This window comes from Cyprinus carpio, chromosome B1 (assembly GCF_018340385.1).
Source record: "Cyprinus carpio isolate SPL01 chromosome B1, ASM1834038v1, whole genome shotgun sequence".
NCBI lineage: Eukaryota > Metazoa > Chordata > Actinopteri > Cypriniformes > Cyprinidae > Cyprinus > Cyprinus carpio.
The window spans coordinates 25885069-25902920 of NC_056597.1; the positions used below are offsets into that span (position 1 = coordinate 25885069).

General features: G+C 33.5%; 1 protein-coding gene and 1 pseudogene across 1 annotated transcript; both read right to left on the reverse strand.

The window, feature by feature from the left end:
• The window catches only part of LOC122135911, a 12938-nt pseudogene extending 5146 nt beyond the window's left edge, over window positions 1–7792 (reverse strand).
• A 797-nt stretch (window positions 7793–8589) lies between these two features.
• On the reverse strand, window positions 8590–15635 carry LOC109105115. The gene is made up of 5 exons (XM_019118460.2): window positions 15505–15635; window positions 13481–13762; window positions 10502–10768; window positions 8990–9142; window positions 8590–8908 (listed from the first exon to the last, which is right to left on the reverse strand). The coding sequence occupies exons 2-5, from the start codon at window positions 13740–13742 to the stop codon at window positions 8754–8756; spliced, it is 837 nt and encodes a 278-aa protein (XP_018974005.1). The 5' UTR covers window positions 13743–13762; window positions 15505–15635; the 3' UTR covers window positions 8590–8753.
• Between the last annotated feature and the right edge of the window lie 2217 nt (window positions 15636–17852).

The following is a 17852-nucleotide window of genomic DNA, read 5'->3' on the forward strand; positions in this document are numbered from 1 at the left end:
TTCAAGATTCAAGATTTTTATTCGTCACATACACGATTATATAGAGAATATACAACCAGCAAGAAGTTATATTCCTTAAAAAACACCTTTAGTAATTAAGTTAAATTAAATAAAAAAATAAGCTTCTTAATTTAATTCAATAATTAATATATTGATTTATATATACATTTAATTAATTTTATAATATATTTAAAATATTAATTATAATTATTTATTAAAAGTTGAAATGATTAAAGTTTAGTTAATGATTAAATAAAAAGTTTTATTATTATTATTATTACTATGGAGAAGCATATAGTGTATTTATAATATAATTTATTCATTTGTCAATTTTTTAATTTATAAATTAATGTTTATTTATAAATAAATTGTATAATATATTTATAATACTAATTATAATTAATAATTGTAACTATCATTCATAAAAATTAAAAACAATGTTTTTAAAGTTTAATAAAAAACTAAGTTGTAATATAATTATTATTACTTGGGAAGCATACATATATTTATAATGTAATTTAATATTATAATTTATAATAATTTATTAAATAATAATAATAATAATAATAATATCTTCTGTCACAATTTCTTCAAGTTAAACCAAACTTTTATTTTGACGGCTGTCATGAGGATCTTTGAGTTCATGTGTGTATCTGATGATAGTTTCTCTTGATTAAACCGTAAAATGCTCATGAAGTGAATATAAGCTGCCACAGTCATTGCCACGGTATTCATGTAAGAGACAGGTGACCCGTGAGATGTACGGGGAGTGTTGACCTGTGGTGTGGGGCAGTAGGCGCCCATCCCGCCTGTGTTGGGCCCCTGGTCTCCGTCCAGCAGACGCTTGTGATCTTGCACCGGTGGCATCGGTGACACTGTGACGCCGTCACTGAAACACAAACACTGAGAACAGACGAGACGCTCAGTGCCGTCTGATCACCTGAGACGCTCGTTAACATCAGGAAATACTTACAGAGACTTCCTCTCCTTCCAGCAGCTCCTCGACCACCACAGTCTCACCCGCAGAACCGAACGCCTTGTCCTGAGACATCAGAAAAACTAAGAGATCAAACATGCATTAAACTGATCTAAAGTGCAGGTGAAGACATTTATAATGTTACAAATAAATGCTGTTCTTCTGAACTTTCTATTCATCTGTGAGTCATTTATAATGTTAATATTTAATGCTTTTCTTTTGGAATTTTTTGTAGTAAAAGTGTGTTTAAAATTGATGGTTATCAGAAATGTTTCTTGAGCAGCAAATCATCATATTAGAATGATTTCTGAAGATCATGTGACAGTTTTAACAGATTCTTTACTGTATTTTTGATCACATAAATGCAGCTCTTTTGAGCAGAAGAGTCTTTCAAAAACAAAATTAGAATTATTACAAAAAGTTAGGAATGATTAACCCTTTAAGTGCCACCCCCCATTTTTGAATATAGATGTGAAAGTGCACTATTTAAACTTAAATTGTTATAATTCAAGGACGCTTTGGAATACAGACCTAAGGTTGGACTCTTTTTTTTAAGAAGTCAATCTTCAGATTATTGCAGAAGTGGAATCGTTTCCAAATATTGAAGTATCAAAAAGTTAAAGAAGTTTAAATATACTGTTATAGAAAATAAATATTTTTCAAAATATTTTTGAATCCAAAATTTCTATAAAATCTGGAATATGACTCCTGACTGCACCCACTAAAGGGAAGGAGACTCCCAAAATATATTAAAGGCACTTAAGGGGTTAAAAAACATTTCTAAATACTGAGAAAATGGCCTTTAAAGTTGTCCAAATTAAGTTCTTAGCAATGCATATTACTAATCAAAAATGAAGTTTTGATATATATTACAGTAGGACATTGAATATCTTCATGGAACATGATCTTTAATTTATATAATAATATAATCCACAGACTTTGACTCGCCTGAAATCTTCACACTATTTTTGTCTCAGCGCTTTGAATCAGTGAATTATTTTGTGAACCGTGAAACATTCAAGGACACATTGCATTCTTTCAAAGAGACACAAACAGAACCGCGGTGAAAATATAACCATCAGAGAGACGCTGTCTGACCTTCATGATGTCCAGAACCGCCTGACAGGCCTCGTCTTTATCCCGAGCCACTACAACTCCCTTCCCAGCCGCCAGACCGCTGGCCTTCACCACCAGAGCAGGAAACTCAGCGCTGAACGACCACAAACACACAGCAGCAATCAGATTTTACATGCATCTTAAAATGTGCAGTTTTTACAAGCTGCATTCATTTTCTGCAACAGAGAAAGTTGAGTATCATTTCAATTTTATCCTAGGATTCCTAGTTTAGATTCCAATAAGATAAAAAATCCAATGTGTCCCCGGAGCACAAAACCAGTCATAAGGGTAAATGTTTTTCAAAATTGAGATTTATGCATCATTTGAATACATGATTTAATGGTTTTATATTTATTTTTTGTTTTTTTGTGTGGTTTTTTTTGAGGATATTGTTTGTGAGTGTGCAAAAAAATCTAAATATTGAGAAAATCATCTTTAAAGTTGTTCAAATGAAGTTCTTAGCAATGCATATTACTAATCAAAAATTAAGTTTTGATATATTTACAGTAGGACATTTACAAAATAACTTAATGGAACATGATCTTTACTTAAATGCAAATCGGTTGAGATGCCAAACAAATCACAAATAGAAGTTTATATGAATGCATATATCGTAAAAAGCGCTATACAAATAAACTTGAATTGAATTGAATATAAAGCATAAAAATACTATAATATGTTTGCAGATATTTACGAAACATGCTAAGTTAACATACTTGTTTATCTGAATACAATGCTACAGTCAGTTATTCTCCTTTGGAAATGTGCGTTCCGGGCCGGAATGTCGATCTTTGTTTTGGTTTGTGAAACCCGCCCACTGCCTGTTTACCTAATTGTATTTCAGCGCCCCGCGTTGCCAGTTGACGGAAAACACAGCGTATTTTATTTCATTCATCGTCAAGTGTGCTCGTTCTTGTTGGTTTCATCAATCTGGCAACATGCGTGTTTTTTCAAGTCTGAGGAGGCGGGGCTGGGTGAAGAAAAAACCTCTCCAATATTTTTAATTTGGACTGCAATACCTAGTTCAACCACTCGGTGTCAATCCTACCTACAGCACCTTTAACCAGGGAAAACCAGTCAATTTTTTTTTGTTTGTAATTAGATACATATTTTGGCAGAGAGTGAATCTGAGTCTCGTTCAGCTCGTCTGCTGTTTCTGTTTCATGCAGATTTATTTTTATTTTCTTGCATAGTTTCAAAAAACTAAAGTCAGACCATTCTGTTTTTGCTTCAAATTTCGAAATTATACAATCTAATTTAGATTAAAAACTGCTCATGTTGCATGTATGCTGCATCTTTGTTTGGATCGTGATTGAAATGCAGCGGTTGCCCCACTGCGCAGACACACGGAAAAAGCACAGACAAAGCCTTAGTTTGTTTATACGAAGATATTTATTTTATTTGCGTAACTTGCTAATTTGATTTGGGGTTTGTTTGTAAATTTAAATTTAGTTTTGTTATATTTCATTTTCACAAAGAAACGTGCAGCAATTGTCTAATTACAGGACACCTTCTGATTTACTGTATAATGTCTTCAATCTCATTTTGTAAAGATAAAATCGTGAATCGAATCGTGAGTAAGGTGAATCATTGCAGTCCTAGTTGCATTCGTTTGCTCGTGTTGCAAGCGTGTACCCTCGGATGTATCTGCAGGCGTCCTGCGGGTCGGTGAAGGAGCTCCAGCGCGCCATGGGAATGTTATGACGGTCCATGAAGGATTTGGAGAAGCTCTTACTAGCCTCCAGCTGCGCCGCCTTCGCCGACGGGCCAAAACACAACACTCCGGCGGACATCAGGTCATCCACTATACCTGAGAGACGGTCAGCATACAGACACATCGGGAAAACCTTCCGGCTTAAAGCTCACATTTGTGCTCAAACATCTGCACAAATGTACAAATACATATAATCTGTGCATATATTAAATAGACAAACATGATCTAAATCCACATTTAGCGGATGTTTTCACAACATGTAACTTCCAAGGGGGCCACAGGATGACTTCAGTGTATTTAAATTATTAAATCAGTATTAATATATTAAAATAATCAAACTCTACTCAATGAAATCGATGATTTCAACTGAAATAATATTTTTTCCCTCTCAGGAAAAAAAGGTTTTCTAAAGAACATGCAACTTTAGTCTGCATGTGAACTTGCTCTTTTCAGACATTTGCACACAATTATGATCAGTTTATCTCTGATAATATGAAGAACTAAATGCAATAATGTCACAAAGACAGCCTTTCATCATCCAATTATGATCGTTAAGCCACTTTCCCGTTCTTCATCTATCAGTGTGATAATAATGAACAGATGAAGTGTCTCTTACCAGCAGCCAGAGGAACTTCTGGACCAACAACCACGAGCCCCACGTTATGATCCTTACAGTACTGAGCTAAAACCGTGTGATTGTTCACAGACACCGCTGGAAAAAGCAGATAAAAATATTATAAATATTATAACACGCCTTCATGTACACACAAAGTCTGAACGGGCATTCCGTGTATTTTTAAATGCATTCTGTTCACTTATTTTTATTCGTAAGAAAAGTGCGACTAGCGCTCTCACCGGAGTTGGAGATCTTCCCGTTTTGGCGGTTCCTGCGTTACCGGGAGCTACGAGCACCTGCTGAACGTGCGGCGACTGCGCTAACTTCCACGCTAGCGCATGTTCCCGTCCGCCGCCGCCGATGACCAGCACGCGCTCCGCCATCGGGTCTGCTGGACAAACGCTCGCGTCAAAACTAAGCCTTCAAGATAAACACACGCAAATCAATGCCTGTGCACGGCTACTAACGTAAACATGAAATAAGTGCCACAATTTAACCATGTGATATAGTTATACTGTCGAAAAAATCTATTTATCCATTCTAGTATATAAACGAATAAAACACTTAAGTAAATCATTTTAAATAATAATTTTAAACAAGATATGTACATTTTTCGAAAAAAAAAAAAAAATGGGAGTGGGTGTTGGTAGGGTGTTCTGGGTGGTTACTAGTGCATTGTATTTGGTTGCTAGGGTGTTGCTAGTACAAGAGTGTTGCTAGAGTATTCTGGGTTGTTGCTAGAGCATTGCTGTGTGGTTGCTAAGCAGTTTTGGGTAGTTGCTAGGGTGGTTACTAGGGCATTGATGCCCTATTACAATTACATTTGGTGCTAGGGTGTTGCTAAGCAGATGCAAGGGTGTTGCTAGGTAGTTGCTAGGGCATTGCTATGTGGTTTCTAGGCAGTTGTTAGAGTATTCTGGGTGGTTACTAGGGAATTGTATTTGGTTGCTAGGGTATTGACAGGCAGTTGCAAGTGTGTTGCTAGGGCATTGCTATATGGTTGCTAGGCAGTTTTGGGTAGTTGCTAACTTGCTAGAGTGTTCCTAGGCAGTTGCTAGGTCACTGCTTTGTGATTGCCAGGAAGTTTTTTGGTAGTTGCTGCTAGGTTGTTCTGGATGATCAGGGCATTGTATTTGGTTGCTAGGGTGTTGGCAGGCAGTTGCTAGCATGTTGCTAGGGGTTTGTAGGTGACTGTGAGTGTGACTGCTATGTGGTTTCAAGGCAGTTGCTAGAGTATTTTGGGTGGTTACTAGGGCATTGTATTTGATTGCTAGGGTGTTCACAGGCAGTTGCAAGAGTGTTGCTAGGCAGTTGCTAGAGTATTCTGGGTGGTTACTAGGGCATTGTATTTGGTTGCTAGGCAGTTTGGGGTAGTTGCTAGGGTGTTCCTAGGCAGTTGCCACAACATTGCTTTGTGGTTGCAAGGCAGTTTCTATGGTGTTCTGTGTGGTTGCTTGGCAGTTGCTAGGGCATTGTTATCTGGTTGCTAAGCAGTTGCTAGGATATTTTGACAGGATGCTAGGACGTTGCTAGGCAGTTTCTGTGGTGTTCTGGGTGGTTGCTGGGCAGTTTGGGTGGCTGCTAGGGTGCTGATAGGAAGTTGCTAAGTTTGTTGCTAGTGTTTCTGGTGGTTGCTAAGGCATTGCTATGCAGTTGCTAGGATGTTCTGGGGGGGTTGGCTAGGTTAATTTAATAAAAATACAACTGTTCATTTTTAGCCATTAAATAATATGAGATAAAGACATATATTTTATCTATAATGTAGATATTTAATGTAGAAATCAAAAAGAAGGTTAATAGATGCTTCAGAAGCATTTTTCATTGTTAATGTTAACTAATGTAAATAAATTAAAAATACTTTAAAGTGTTATCAAATAATTTAAAAAAATAAAAATAAAGCTCTTCTGCAGGTTTCAGCAGACCTAACGCGTTAACTGTCCAAGCAGACGTGTTTATTGGCCAATAGCTATAATCTCAGATATATTAGCCTCTATGCCACAAAATGCCACTCTCTGCATACGAAATTGTTTTTATTTCTTCTAAAGAGGCGGTTTAATTGCATGAAGTGTTTGACCTATAGGATGCAGTGATGCAGGTTTGATCTCATCTATTACCGCTGACCTTTCAGTGCTGCTGTAAGACCTTAAATCCCAACACACATAAACGTCCAGCAGCATCAAGCGGCACATCCATAAACAGCGACAGAAGCGCTGCAACACTCAAATCCCGATGCACGTGCTCAATGCATTACATTTGCATGAAAAATACCATTAATTGACTTTGAAAAAACATTGAAACACCATGCATACGAAGTGCACTAAAAACAACAACAACAACAAAAACATGGTGCATGTACACAAACCATTGCATTTCATTTGCATGGAAAATACCATTAGTTAACAAGACTGATAATCAACTGAGATTGTTTTTTAGCTGATTTTTGCTTTCAAAACCCACTGACAGGATTCCTCAGGTTGAGAAACAGTGGAAGCTGATAAGTGATGATCAAATCAAACACACTGAGAAACACACAATCACAGTCAGAATGTTAACTAGTAGCACATGAGTGACCCGCATCACGAGATTCAGGGCTTGCTGCTCATTTACTTCTACTATGAAAGTATTTAAGTGCATCGTCTGAACAGCAAATGCAACATATATGCATGCAGAAAAATAATGCATTAGATCTCTATATTCATATGTCTGAGCGTGAGTGTGAGAAATTAACATGCATTAACATGATTTTCAGGTGAAACCTTTATAAAAGAATGGCCCTATGGCACTTTGATATGGTTGTAAGATTCAGATTTGCATGCTACTGGAAGGTATTATCAAAGAGGATATGCAATAACATTATAAACAAGTCCAAAACTAGTACTTCAATGGTATTGGTAATTAAGTGGTATTGACCATAAAGGCAAAATAATAGCATGGTATAACTGTTAACCGTGGTAAAGAGTGTGAGACTTTCATAACTAATCAATGCATCATGCAAACATTCTGAGCAGAAATAAAGATGCAACATCATCCAGACAGCAAACACTATGAGTAAGTTTGATCAACTTTATGGTAATAACCCTTCAAGTCTTTCATGCAACTAACCTTGTTAAAAGGTTGTTTGACCATGCATTCGTTATTTCTACAGATGTAATTAATTGTTGACTTAACTTACGTGACGTCTGGGATACAGCTGGGATCCTGTGGTGTTCTGACCGTGAATGAGTGATGGACAGATGACCAGCGTTTGTTTCCCACCACAAACCACGTGCTCTGACTCACATGCTACATGTTCGATTCGCAAAATGATTCATTATTTTGATTCAGTTATTTTTATGTTTTGGTTAAATCGAATATCAAAATGAGGTGGGATCATAAAACCAGCATTATCTCATACAATATGTGCACTTTAAACAAGAACACAGTGATAAACAGCGGTATTTAACAAATATTTCATTTGAACTGAAGCGAACTGTTCGAATGAATCGACTCGCTCGAAGTGAATCGGACTTCTTGACGCGATACTTCACAAACGTTTCACAAAAAGGGAATTTAATGAAAACTCAGTGAGGGAATTGTTAAGTAAATATATGATATAGAGTTTGGGAGTCAAAGCTTTTTCATATACTCTTTAAGTTTCTGTTTGAAAATTGACATCAACTTCCTGTCGGAGGTCGTGGAGAATTATGGGAAATGTAGTTTCTTATTATAACAGAATCCTTGAGGAATTTCCTACTTCCTACATTTGCATGAAGCGTCCAATAGTAAGACATTATTCCAATATAGCTTTTCTAATGAAGATAATACAATATCTAATAGGACTGGACCATAAGAATCAATTTCCTCTAGGATTTGATTTGAATCAAAGAATATTCACATTTGATTCAATCAGCAATTTACGAAATTCTACTATGAATCCAGTACTTATACTTGTATCGTAAATAAGTACATAAATGCTAAAGTATAAGATCCTTAACATGTAAAAGTCAAACCATTTATAGCTTCTGGAGTCAAAAAAAAAAAAAAATTGGCTTGAAATGAATCAGAATTAATGACACTATGCTTCACAAAAAGAGAATTCACTAAAAATTGTATTAGTTTGTTTACAACTGAGGCATGCCATTATCCAAACTTTCCCTAATGAACAGATAAACAGGATCAGGGAACATGTACGTTTCTTGTTTTTTATTTGATAAACATGATGCTGTCGACCATTAAACTCTCAAAGCACCCGAAACACAGCAGGATGACGACATCTATTTACATCCCCAAGAATAAATATTGATCCGATGTCGAGAATAACTTAATCAAGCCCTGATCTGACGATGATAAGATCACATCAGGGGCAGATCCGTGCTGCTGAGGAGCTCCTGAGCCACGTCAGAGTCCCTCCGGGCGAAGAAAGTCACTCCGGAGCTGTACGCCGCGGGAATCACGAGATGCGTGGTCTTAGGATGCTCTTCCTCGCTGATCATCTGTCTGACCTGATCTGTGAACGAAAGCAGACGCTCACGGTCAGCTCAGTGTATTCAGCACCATATCGAGTCATTACATGATCAGAGGGCCGCACCCTCCACGTTTAACGCTCTCCAGCGCGGGTCGGGATGCTGGTCTGAGATCTGTGATAGATGAGCGTCCGGCGTCAGTCTCTTCAGAACGTCCTGACGGCGGACGAGCAGCACAGACTCGCTGCACAGACGCTCGTGAACCTCCTCTTCACTCACTGAGGACAGAACAACAAGCTCAGCGTCCGAGAAGAGACGTGAAACTTCCTTCACGTGTGTGTCTATATCAGTGCTATTTTAATACTGCTGTAATAACACAGTGTATACTATTATATATATTTATTTTTATTATACAAGTAGCTTTTATTAGTGTATTTTCCGTTTTCTTTTTCATTTTAGTTTAATTTTTAATATGTGCTTTTTATTGTACTTTTTGGTGTTTTTAAAATATTACTTTAAATATTGTTTTTTTATTATTTTTATTTTTATTCTCAGTTGGTAAAATTGGCGCTTCAATTTCAACTCTTGCCACGGCAACATTTCTAATTTTGTTAAGTTTGTTTCAGCTTGATTTCAAGTAACATTTTTTTATTATTTTATAATATAGCATAATATAATTTTTAATATATAAATACACACTACATGTGTAACAAAATATTTTTTTTAATTAAAAATAACTACTATATATTAAAAATAACTATTAACAATATATAACACTGCCGTGATATACAATCACTCGATATTAAAAAAAAGAAAAAAAAAAACTTTTTTAAAGTTATTTAGGCTAATTAATAAAGATGTAATTAATAAAAGGTGACAAATCAGACAATTTAAAAGATAATATGTATATATAAGATTTTAGATGCATTTAAGATTAAAAAATAATAATTAAGACATTTTTCTGTTGACACTTTAATAAACGCTTCAGAAAGCTTTCTGAATAAAATAAGATTTTGTTGTTATCAAAACAGGGTGAAGTGTTTATTAATATTTTGTATATGGTCTGTGTTCAATTGATTTAATAGTTTTATAGTTTTTTTTTTTTTTGTCATTTTATTTGTTTTGTTTTGTTTAGTAATTTAGGAGACGCTTTCATCCAAAGCAAATTACAAATGAGGACAATAGAAGCAATCACAATCATATTAATTATATAATAAATATAATAGAAAACAGAATAGAAAAATAATAGCGCAAGCTTGTGTTAGAGGCCTTTTTTGCTTTTGTTAATTATATAATAAATAAAGAGAAAACAGATAGAATACAAAAAGAATAGAGAAGCTAATGTTTTTAAGAAAACAAGCTGCTTGTAAATGAACAGAGTGCAAGTCTAAAAGTGGCAAGTTTTTTTTTTAGAATAGAATAGAATTAGAATAGAGAGTGCTAGAGTTAGAGGGTAAAATATAGATGGAATTAACTTTATTAGTATTTCAGTTTTAGTTATTTTAGAACATCAAATTAAACTAAATGAAAACGAGAAATGTTGCCTTGACAGCTAGCTGTAATAAAATGATTATAAGAAGGTTTTACTTGTGGTTTTAGATTGTAATGAGTCTGGTGGAGTGTGATTTGGGACGCACCCACGTCCAGCGGGTTGGTCATGAACACAGCCCCGGGGGCCACTCCGAAGATGAGCTGGTGATGCCAGGCGTCGGGAATCTCTTCTCCTTCAGGAACGGCCCGCTGCATGTTCATGGTGGCGATGGGAACCGCTCCGCGCCGAATCCAGCGCGCCAGCCACGGCACCAGCTTCAGCCTCCGCCGCGGATACAGCCCAAAGAAGCGGCCCACAACACGGCCCCCGCTGGCCTGCTCGGCCCCGGAGACCAGCTGCAGGTGTGTGGCCCCTGGAGGAGCACCAGAGCGCTGGGTTAGAGAAGCACTGGCCAAACAGGAGAGGAAAAGCTCATAATTTAAGTAAATTTTATATAATCAATAAATAAAATTATATGATATTTTAAAACTGAAAATTAAAATGTTACTAAAATAATAGATTAATAAAATTGAATTATATGTACTATATGTGTACTATATGTGTACTATTACAGTTTTATTATTTTATAAGTAGCTAAGTAGCTTTTATTTGTGTATTTTCAGTTTTCTTTTAATTGTAGTAAAATTTTTAGTAACTTTTTATTTTATTAAGCTCATAATTAAAGTATATTTTAAATAATCAATAAATAAAATTATATGATATTTTAAAATGGAATTATTTGTTTACTAATAAATTAAACTCATTTAAATATTAATAAAATATAATAAATTAAGCAAATTAAAATGTTACTAAAATAATAGATTAATAAAATTAAATTATACCGTATGTACTACATGTGTAGTATTACAGTTTTTTATTTTATACGTAGGTTTTATTTGTGTATTTTCATTTTTTCTTTTAATTGTAGTTTAATTTTTAGTAACTTTTTATTTTACTTTTCGGTGTTTTATTTAAAATATTACTTAATATATATATATATATATATATATATAGATATATATATATATATATATATATATATATATATATATATATATATATATATATATAATTAATATTATTTCCAGTTGGTAAAATTAGTGTTTCAACTTCAACTCTGTTGCACAGAAACATTTTTAATTTTGTGTTAAATTTAAAATGTAAAAAGCTCATAATTAAAGTATATTTTAAATAATCAATAAATAAAATTATATGATATTTTTAAAACTGAATTATTTGTTTACTAATAAATTAAACTTATTTAAATATTAATAAAATATAATAAATTAAACAAATTAAAATGTTACTAAAATAATAGATTAATACAATTGAATTATATGTACTACATGTGCAGTATTACAGTTTTTTAGTTTATAAGTAGCTTTTATTTGTGTATTTTCAGTTTTCTTTTAATTGTAGTTTAATTTTTTGTAACTTTTTATTTTACTTTTCGGTGTTTTTTTATTTTATTTTAAATATTACTTATATACTTATATATATATTTTTTTATAATTATTATTATTTTCAGTTGGTAAAAAATCCTCTTTTGCCACAGAAACATTTCTATTTTTGTGTAAAATTTAAGTTTTTCATGTACTATTTATATTTTATTTCAGCTTCATTTCAAGTAACATTCTTTAAATTATTTTATATATAATGTAATAATAAATAAAAATGATATATGCTATATTTAAGCAAATTAAAATGTTACTAAAATAATAAATAAATAAACAAGTCTGCACAATTAATTGAAATAAAACAGAAATGGCATTGAATAAGTAAGTTTATCGTCTGCGTGTTTCACAGCAGAGCACAGCACTGTTACACGCATGCAGATTATAATTTAGTGTTTCCAGCTTTCCGGTTCACAGTTAATGCTGTTTCTCACTAACTCAATCTTTGTTTAGTTTAGTGTGCACTTTGGGGACGCCGCTTCACTTTATTTACTCAACATTTTTCTCAACATTTCTTTGAAAGCAATTCACTGGTGTTCCGCCAGAATAAAAGCCTGAGGATTTTAAAGTTTGAAAGTGAAGCATTTAAGATGTTAATAATAGTATTATAACTTGCAGTGCATAAAAAATATATATTAATAATTATTATCTCTATATAAATAATATATAAGAATATCCTGTGACCATTTACCAACATCAGAGATAATATTACAGCTCACTATAGTATAGTTTTTTGTTTTTGCAATTTTGAACGACATATTTTCTGTTTCCTTTTTAATTACAGCTAAAATTTTAGCAATTTTTATTTTTATTATTTTTATTTTACTTTGAGTCAAATTAAACTAAATAAAAATGTAAATATGTTGCTTTGGCAACTACCTGAACTATTTAATTTTTTATATTTTAATTTATTTCAGTTAAGTAACAAAAACGTTTTTACGATTTTACTTTTGGTTAAGTACAGTGTCTGCCACGAATGTGTCATTAATTATTGAAATATTGTCAGAAAATCTCAGTAACATAAGCAAAAAAGCATAAAACTTTTTTTGATTTAAAAATGATCTAAAATCGATATTTGAGCAAGCCAGTGTTCAAAACTATTTCTTTATCCCAATTCACAACGGTTCGCTTATAATAATGTTTTCTGATTTGAGTGGAATCTGCAGCTTTGAACGATTCGGAGAGTCAGTGATTAATAACACATTCATAACTACAGCCATTTGCTTCACGAATGAATGAATGTATGAATGAATGAATGAATGAATGAATGAATGAATGATGCGACGCTTCGCTCATTAAGACAGTGACTTGCCGCCACCTACTGGCAGTTTTAGTTTTAAATCTATCACTTCGTTTGGCCATAATTTATTGCTTTATTAATTTTATTAATACACTTAATGGCATGTTAAGAATATGACATAATACATGATATACAATTAATAAGGCTAAAATAACTTTGCCTCCCTAAAGGTAAAAAATGCACCTGTAAATCAGTTTAAGGAGGCAAATATTATCTCTTAATGGAAAAGGTGTGACTGCGATCTAATTTTAAATGCACCGGGGGAGCGCTGCTGTTTGGGGTTTGAGAAGCACTGGTTCAGAGCATCGGACCCAGTATAGAGCGGCTGTACCGGCCTTGCTGCGGGAGTGCAGGTAATCATGCAGCGGCGCCTCGTTCCTCCTCAGACTCGTCCGGACGCAGTGATCCACCGTCTCCGGGGTCACCGTGATGCCCAGCGCCTGCAGGACGTCCACCACCGCTGTGGCTCCGCACGCCGAGGCCCCGATCTGCAGCGTCTGCCTCTGAACCGCCTCCTGGATGCTCCACAGCATGGCCGTGTGGTTCTGGGCCTCCTCGGCCTCGGCTCCGGAGCCGGATCCCGTTGCCTCCATCTCTTCTGGATGCTGACGTGCTGGAAACACACGCACAAGAGCTGCATTCATAAGTGCTGTGACTAGCCACGCCCCCTCGTTACAAAGCTCCACCCACAAACACATGCAAATATACCAATACAAGAAAAATCATATGTGTGATGTGAATCATATATGCCAAAAATCATTAGGATATTAAGTAAAGATCATGTTCCATGAAGATACTGTACATATATTAAAACTAGTAATATGCATTGCTAAGAACTTAATTTGAACAACTTTAAAGATGATTGTCATGTCAAATAAGACACAAATTCATAATTTATGGACAGTAATAATGTTCAGAAGAAATCTTTGCATAAAATTGCATCTCATTTGACATTTTTACATTTTAGCTGGTTTGAAAATGCATAATTAAACAAGCATACAGCACACATAACTCATTATCTTAAGGTTTCCAAGCAACATTATTGTCATCACTTGCATGATTAATAAATTCGCTAATTTGCATGATTAATTAATTCATTGAGCAACATCTAATTTTTCTTAAACATAAAAACAGATCGTTTGCAGTTTTGTGTTGAAATATCAAATAAGACACAAATTCATTATTTATTAACATAATAATGATAAAAAAATGTACATTTATATTATAATGTCATAATTATAAACAAATTCTGCTCATTAAACATTTTGGAAAAATTGTCTTATTCCACATTTTGGCATAAATTTTGATTAAAACAGTAAAATAACTGTTTATGTTTAAGATGATAACCCAGCACTGCTTAATTAATTAAATATTAAATATGATGTGGTCCCTGACGACTATGTTGCTCGGCAACCTTATATATATATATATATGTGTGTGTGTGTGTGTTTTATTATTAAATTCTATATTATATCACTTGGAAATTTAGATTCTAATTATATAATTCAACAAGTAATATAATTCTTTAGCTAATAAGTCAGGAAGATAACACATTGCATGTTTAATTAATTACGCAGCACCCAGTGATCACACGTTAACAAAGCTATCTAAAATTTGTAATCGAGCTTCTGTAAAAATAATACATAAATGACGTAAATGCGTATAATTATTAGCAATAATATATTCAATTTTTTGTCTTATTCTAAATGTTTGCGTACTGTAAAACTGGACTCAAAAACACAAAATAACAGTGTTTTTTTTTGTGTATATATATATATATATATATATATATATATATATATTATATATAAAGATTAAAAAAAATAGCAATGTTAAACCTCAAATAACTAAACATACACTATAATGAGGTTGTCACAATCATATTGCTTGGCAAGCTTAGGCTAAAGCATTACTTGTTTCTGATTATTAAAGTATAAAATGTCATTTTAATCATTGCTAATTATTATTATAATCATAAACAAGTGATTTCGGTTTATCTTTTATGGTATCACCATGGTAACATCACTGACAGAGATACTTTTAGCGTGTTCTGGTGAACTTAAATCATGTCAACACTGCTGGTGCCGTTACTGCATTCATTCATTCATTCATTCATTCATTCATTCATTACAAAAGGAGCATTTTAAGTTTAACGTTAACGTTGCATTCATCGCGACGCTCGCTCGGTGTTGACGGGCTGTTATGACGCAGATCGCAGCTTCTAAGATATACTGAGTGAGCTATGCAGACACAGCAAGGATAAAACATCAGAATGAAGCATCTGGTTCGATACAAACCACTTCAGCGGGAGAAACTCGACAGAGAAATACAATCATTCACACATCTTCCACTCGCCTCTTGACAGATTTGTTTTGATTCCTCGATGAGCTCTCGTGACTCCGCCGGTGTGTTCTGATTGGCTGGTTGGACTCAGCAACTGTGCTGTGATTGGTCTATCAAACGTGACAGGATTTGCGCATGACTGATTGAGTTACAAACTGAAACGACAGGATTTGCTTAACGCAATTTAAATTAATTTGTTTAAAAAGATACATTCTGTTTTCATTAATTGTACATACAGTCATGTAAATTAATTTTTATGTTCGTCCCAACAGTCATGAACAAACATGAACTCACTATAGTCAGTACCAAAGTATGCTGTAGTATACGTTAACGAAGTGTAGTAAATACTATAATATAATACAGTATACTATAGTAGCTATAGTATACTATAGTAGTACTACAGTATTTACTACAGTTTATGAACTATAGTTAATACTAGAGTATGCTGTAGTATAAACTAACAAAGTGTAGTAAATACTAATATAATATACTGTACTACAATTTACTAGTTTAATATGGTAAATACTAAAGTTTACTACAGTATTTACTACAGTTTATGAACTCACTAGGGTCAGTACTACAGTATGCTGCAGCATAAGTCAACAAAGTGTAGTAAATAATATACTACAGTATACTATAGTAACTAAATACTAAAGTTTACTACAGTATTTATTACAGTTTATGAACTCATATAGTTAATACTAGAGTATGCTGTTGTTTAAATTAACAAAGTGTAGTAAATACTACAGTGTACTACAATTTACTACAGTTTAATATGGTAAATACTACAGTTTACCACAGTACTACAGTTTATGAACTCACAGTATGCTGCAGTATAAGTCACATATACTACAGAGTTTTTTTACTACAGTTTGTAAACTCACTAGTATGCTGTAGTATAAGTTAACAAAGTGTAGTAAATACTATAAAATACTACAATATACTCTAATTTACTGCAATTGAATGCATACCTCTGGTATAATATATCACGAGAGTTTATTTAATTATTTATTTATATTATTATTATCATCATTTAATTTTTTGTTTAATCATTTAACTGTATTGTTCCTGGTCGCTATGGTGAAAAAAAAAATCATGCATTTAAGGGTGAATACAATAAGTACTCAATTTTACTAAAATATTTTTTAATGTGGGTTTAATGTCTGCGCGCGTCCACTGGGCGGATGTGTCATAAGTCTGTGTTACAGCAGTGAGTAGTGAATGTGAATGTGTTGTTGGCTTCGGAAATACTTTCTCTTTCGAGCGCGTTTTCTGTGCCAGTGAAAGTGTGTGGCGGTCAGTCAGTGAAAGTGCGCTGATGAACAACGTCTCTGGCAGGAGTAATGTAGACATCGGCTCGAGCTGATACTGTAGATACAGGTTTAGGTTCGTTAGGAACACACTGAGCTGTTGAAATGCGAACGGACTGAATGAAAAGCGCCGAGATGACTTTTGCTCCTGGAGTTCGCTCTGTTTTCTTCAGAGGATTTTCACTTGCGTTAATGCTGTTATCGACATGCTCGCGCAGCGGTGAGTGTCGTTACATTATCAAAGTTTCAGATGGCCATATTGTTAAATAAAATGTCACTACAAAATATCCTTTAAATGTGTGTGTGTATATATATACTGTATAAAGCATATATATATATAAAGTATAAGTATATAAAAAGTATAAATAAATATATATGTATACTGTATAAAGCATATATATAAAGTATAAGTATATATATAAAAAGTATATGTATATATAGTCTATATGCAATGCAATAATAAAACAACAATTTATTAATATAATTATTGAATTATTTTATTATGTATTTGTTAATTAATGATAAAAATGTATTCCTAAATTTCAGAATCAACACAAAATCAAATGTATAGATAGATAGATAGTTTGAAAGATAGATCAATGGATATCTTTCTGCAGTGTTTCAAATAATATATATATATATAATTTTTTTCATAGCATGCTATATTCAGAGAGTTGATGATAAAATGTATTCATAAATGTGTTCATCTGCATTTTTTATATAAAAAACTGTACTTAATTTTTTTTTTTTTTTTTTTTTTTTTTGGCAAATGAGTACTAAGAAGTAATGAGGTTTTGACAGATTTATCTCACTTCTGGGTACAAATATGTGCCTGGTTGGTACACACCCACACACAAACACAAACACACACACACACACACACACACACACACACACACACACAACACACTAACAAAAAAGTACCTAAAAGTTCCACTGTTTGAACATGTACCACAGTAGTACGTTATTATCTGAGGAATCATTCATGCTATAAATCTTTAAGCACCTGGTAGCTGATATCATTAGCAAAGTATTTTTAAAACTTGTTAA